A 5,907-nucleotide genomic window follows, 5' to 3' on the forward strand; every position below is an offset into this window, starting at 1 on the left:
AAAGATAGGAAACAGTTTGTACAAATAAATGGTGTAAGATCTGACCTGTGCAATATCACTTGTGGAGTTCCTCAAGGCTCTGTACTTGGACCAAAGTTATTTATTTTATATGTGAATGACTTAGTGAATGTATCAGGACTCCTCAAATGTGTCCTTTTTGCAGATGACACCACATTTTTTTGTTTGGGTAAAGATGTAAAACGGATGTTGGAATTGATGAAGACAGAATTTGATAAAATACAAACTTGGTTTAAACTTAATAAATTATCATTAAATTTAGATAAAACTAAATACATGATATTTAGTAACAAAAAGAGAACTGTTGATGATCCATTTAAAATTGAGGGTGTTGAGATTTGTAGAGTTAATGAGATGAAATTTTTGGGTGTAATCATTGATGAACAGCTAACATGGAAAAATCACATCAATTCTGTAAGAACAAAAATATCTAAATGTATTGCAGTACTATACAAAGTCAGGGAATTATTAAATGATAAAGCTCTGTACATGTTGTATAACACAATCATTGTTCCACATTTAATCTATTGCATTGATGTTTGGGGGAAAGCATGTAAAACATTTACAAAACCTATTTTTATTTGACAGAAAAGAGCTGTAAGAATTATCACCAGAAAGCATTACTGTCACCCATCAAGCACATTATTTTATCAACTGAACTTATTGAAGTTCCATGATTTGGTAGATTACAGTATTTTATCAGTTATGTATAGGGCTCAAAATAACACATTACCATTAAATATCCAAAGAAATGTTGTTAAAAGACGAAGTTGTTATAATCTTAAGGGGATAGAAATATTTGTCAAACCAACATTCAGAACTAGTCTGAAGGGAAGGTCTACCTCAATCCAAGGAGTTGGATTGTGGAATGTTCTAGAGAGTGATGTGAAAAATGTCAAGTCAATGTGTACATTTAAGAAAAAGATCAAAACTGAATTGTTAAAAAAGTATATATGAAGTAGATTAGTGTGTGTTTTGTATTAGAATTAGAAAAATTAGAAAGTTATTCATTTTGTTCTGTTACTTGAAGATTATTATGATTGAAATAATTGTTTGAAAAAAGGGGCAGATATAATAAGATTTTTTCTTCTTTCTGCTGCCTTTCATTTGAAATCTTTTGTATCTTTTTTATATTGTTATGGAATTGTTTTGTACTTTTTTAAAATGAATAAACTTTATACCATACCATACTTTTGTTGGGACTTGGCGCTATATAAGTAAACTGAATAGAATCATTAATGAAAACCATTTATTTTACAAAGAGGGTGTTTTTGAAACCTAATGTGTAGAAAATCCAAATGTAGTGAGCTTGTGAGCAGCATAAGATAATTTTATCGTCGGCCTAGTTTGAAGTCATTTCCCTCAGAGACAAGTGACCCAGCTCATATTTCTGTAGCCTTTTCCTCCTCTGACAAAATTACTGCAGCAGCTCTGCACTTCAGCTGAATTAGTAGCACCCGATAAAACATGGAGCTGAATATATGTGAGGATGATAACAAAGCCTTAATGTTTCTGTTTTAAATGCCAAAGTTTGCCCTTCTTGCATTGTTAGTGCATAACTTTACCTGAGGAGCAGCGATGGAGAGTGCAGCGTTGGCCATTTCCTTGTCCTGTGATTTGTCTCGTGCCAGACGTGCAGCATCCTTAATCTCCTTGAACTTTTCTGAAAACTACATAAACAAAGAAATAAATAAAAGCCTGGCATTTCTTGAATGCACATTGCCAACCTCATGTCATTCCACAGTTCTGAAGATGGTGTTACGTTGACACGACTTGTAGCCACCTGTCAAACATTCTTCACAATCTCATGTTTTGCCAAAATGTGTTTTATGAATAACCCTCTGCTATAACCATACAATATCCATAAATTGTCTGAATTCAAGACGTTTTTGTTTCTAACGTCAGCTGGCAGCTAGCCTGGTTTGGGGTGGCTTCCAAAATTAATCAGTGGTAGATGAATGTTCAGTGGTTACTTCCTGAAAGTTGGTAGATGAAAAGTGGATGCAACACTCCATCTAGTAATGATATGTGTATGAAGTTTCATTAAATTATATGAAGTGTATCAAAAGTTATGGCCCAGACAAGAGTTTATGGATGGAGACTACACCAGGATACATCCCACCTTTTGACAGGCATCCCAAAAATTGTCTTTTTTGATTAACCTTTATTTAAACAGGCAAATCCCATTGAGATCACAGATCTCTTTAGCAAGAGAGGCCTGGACCTGAAGGCAGCCTAACATGCATGTTTTTGGTCTGTGGAAGGAAACACACGCAAGCATGAGAAGAACATTCAAACTCCACACAGAAAGACCCCAGGTCCAACCGGGGATTGAACCCAGGACCTTCTTGCTGTGAGGCAACAGTGCTAACCACTGAGCTGTCGTGCTTTTTATATAGTGTATGTGAATATCTGATTTCAACTTGATACAAAACTGACAGGCAGCACGGTGGCACAACTGGTAGAGCTGCTGCCTCTCAGTGAGCAGGTCCCTGGTTCAAACCCCGGTCCAGGGGCCTTTCTGGGTGGAGTTTGCATGTTCTCTCCGTGCATGCGTGGGTTTTCTCCGGGTACTCCAGTTTCCTCCCACAGTCCAAAAACATGCATGTTAGGCTGATGGTGACTCTAAATTGTCCCTAGGTGTGAGTGAGAGACTGAATGTTTGTTTGTCTCGTTTGTCTCTATGTGTCCCTGTGATGGACTTGTGACCCGTCCAGGGTGTACCCCGCCCCTCGCACAGTGATTGCTGGACATGGGCACCAGCGACCCCCGTGACCCAAAATGGAATAAGCGGGTAAAGATAATGGATGGATGGATGGACAAAACTGACAGAGTTGAAGCTATTTTTGTTTATTTTTAAATTGGTAGGCTCTGGCAGCTATTTTGAACCAGTTTGACTTCAAAAGGTAATTGCAGATCTACATTAAGAGATTACTGAGATTACTTTCTATAATTTCATTATACAATCCTCTGGTTCATGAGATATTTTGCATATAGATATAAATATACACGGGTGATAAAAAAATCCCCAAAAGTTACAATGTCTCAAAAAGTTACAGCTCGTTTTTAGGTAAATGAGAATATTGCAGTGTTTTACCTGGTTTAGCTGTTGCTCAGTGGAAAAACCCAGTCCGTAGATGGTGGTGGCCCTGCTGTCAGCCCATTGACCAAACTTCTGGGATGTCTTGGTGAACGTCATGCTGGGTGTAATGGTGCAGTTGATGATGGCCTGTGGACGCAGAGAGGACAATGGAGGTCACACACAAATCAAAGTAAACATAATTACTGTTGTGTAGTTTAGTGCAGACAGGCTCCACACTTTCTCAACTCTAGTCCTGTTGACATGTTTTTATGAATCTGTCAGAAGCAGCTGTGGCTGAGTGGTTAGAGCAGTCATCCTCCATTGCAAGAGCTGGAGGTTCGAATTCACCAGCAGTCACATGTCGAAGTGTCCCTGGGCAAGACACTGAACCCCTCATAGCCTCTGATGTGTGTCCCATCAGTGTATGAATGTGATAAAGCTCTGATTATTCTTAGTAAAGATACAAACCAGATTCCAAAAAGGTTGGGACACTAAACAAATTGTGAATAAAAACTGAATGCAATGATGTGGAGATGGCAAATGTCAATATTTTATTCGTAAAATAACAGAAGACAGATCAAACGTTTAATCTGAGTAAATGTAACATTTTAAAGGAAAAATATGTTGATTCAAAATTGCACAGTGTCATCAAATCCCAAAAAAGTTGGGACAAGTAGCAATAAGTGGCTGGAAAAAGGAAATTGAGCATATAACGAACAGCTGGAAGACCAATTAACACTAATTAGGTCAATTGACAACATGATTGGGTATAAAAAGAGCTTCTCAGAGTGTCAGTGTCTCTCAGAAGCCAAGACAGTAAGAGGATCACCAATTCCACCATTGTTGCGCAGAAAGATAGTGCAGCAATACCAGAATGGTGTTACCCAGCGTAAAATATCAAAGACTTTTAAGTTATCATCATCAACCGTGCATAACATCATCAAAAGGTTCAGAGAATCTGGAACAATCGCTGTGCGTAAGGGTCAAGGCCGTAAAACTCTACTGGATGCTCGTGATCTCCGGTCCCTTAAACGTCACTGCACCTCAAACAGGAATGCCACTGTCAAGGAAATAACAGAATGGGCTCAGGAATACTTCCAGAAAGCATTGTCAGTGAACACAATCCACCGTGCCATCTGCCATTGCCAGCTGAAACTCTACAGTGCAAAGAGGAAGCCATTTCTCAGCAAGCTCCACAAGCTCAGACGTTTGCACTGGGCCAGGGGTCATTTAAAATGGAGTGTGGCAAAATGGAAGACTGTTCTGTGGTCAGATGAGTCACGATTTGAAGTTCTTTATGGAACACTGGGACGCCATGTCATCCGGACCAGAGAGGACAAGGATAGCCCAAGTTGTTATCAACGCTCCGTTCAGAAGCCTGCATCACTGATGGTATGGGGTTTCATGAGCGCTTGTGGCATGGGCAGCTTGCATGTCTGGAAAGGCACCATTAATGCAGAGAACTATGTTCAGGTTCTAGAACAACATATGCTCCCATCTAGACGTCATCTCTTTCAGGGAAGACCCTGCATTTTTCAACACGATAATGCCAGACCACATTCTGCAGCAATCACAACATCATGGCTACGTAGGAGAAGGATCCGGGTACTGAAATGGCCAGCCTGCAGTCCAGTTCTTTCACCTATAAAGAACATTTGGCGCATCATAAAGAGGAAGGTGCCACAAAGAAGGCCCAAGACGATTGAACAGTTAGAGGCCTGTATTAGACATGAATGGGAGAGCATTCCTATTTCTAAACTGGAGAAACTGGTCTCCTCTGTCCCCAGATGTCTGTTGAGTGTTGTAAGAAGAAGGGGGGATGCCACACAGTGGTAAAAATGGACTTGGCCCAACTTTTTTGGGATTTGTTGACGCCATGAAATTTGGAAACAACAGATTTTTCCCTTAAAATTATACATTCTCTCAGTTTAAACTTTTGATCTGTGATTTGTGTTCTATTCTGAATAAAATATTAGATGTTGGCACCTCCACATCATTGCATTCAGTTTTTATTCACAATTTGTTTAGTGTCCCAACTTTTTTGGAATCCGGTTTGTATATTAGAGTGCTGTCTGAATGGATAAATGAGGTGCAGATTGTTGTAAAGAGCTTTGAGTATGCTGATAAGATAAAAAATGTGCTATATAAGTGCAGTCCATTTACATCTGATTCAGTTATTGGCACTGTCGTGGAAAAAGGGGATTTCAAAAACAACCAGGTGTAGACTTTGCCATTTTTTTAAATAAAAAAATTGTCATATATATTTATTTATTAAACTGACAACCTCAGCTGGAGCAACAACACCACCAGCCTGATCAAGAAAGCTCATCAGAGACTCTACTTCCTCAGGCGGCTGAGTTGAGCTGGTCTGGGAAGCTCAGTCCTCACCTCCTTCTACAGGTGTGCAGTGGAGAGCATCCTGTGCTCCAGCATCAACATGTGGCATGGAGGCTGCACAGCTGCAGAAAGAAAAGCTTTGCAGAGAGTGGTGAAGGCTGCACAGAAATCTGTTGGAATCTGTCTCCCCACCATCACAGACATCTACACCTCCAGATGCAGGAAGAGGGCCACCTGCATCATGAAGGACCCCACTCATCCAGCACACACACTTTATACCCCACTCCCCTCAGGAAGGAGGTTAAGGAGCATTTAGTTTAGAACCACTAGACTGAGGAACAGCTTCTACCCTGAGGCTGTTAGACTCATGAATCTCTAACCAGAATAATCACTGTGAAAAATCACATGTTGCCGCTGATCTGCTTCATGTTGCTGCTGATCTGCTTCATGTTGCTGCTGATCTGTTTCAT

General features: G+C 39.9%; 1 protein-coding gene across 1 annotated transcript in view; it reads right to left on the reverse strand.

Annotated features, from left to right (window-relative positions):
- LOC119414848 (homer protein homolog 3) overlaps positions 1 to 5,907 on the reverse strand; it is a 140,611-nt gene that overhangs the window by 129,400 nt on the left and 5,304 nt on the right. The window contains exons 2-3 of the mRNA XM_037681969.1: positions 3,116 to 3,247; positions 1,584 to 1,688 (exon numbers count right to left, since the gene is read on the reverse strand). Of these exons, the coding sequence (XP_037537897.1) occupies positions 1,584 to 1,688; positions 3,116 to 3,247 (237 nt within the window). The remainder of the gene's footprint in view (positions 1 to 1,583; positions 1,689 to 3,115; positions 3,248 to 5,907) is intronic.

The sequence above is a fragment of the Nematolebias whitei genome, chromosome 9, assembly GCF_014905685.2.
Source record: "Nematolebias whitei isolate Nwh7 chromosome 9, NemWhi1, whole genome shotgun sequence".
Lineage (NCBI taxonomy): Eukaryota > Metazoa > Chordata > Actinopteri > Cyprinodontiformes > Rivulidae > Nematolebias > Nematolebias whitei.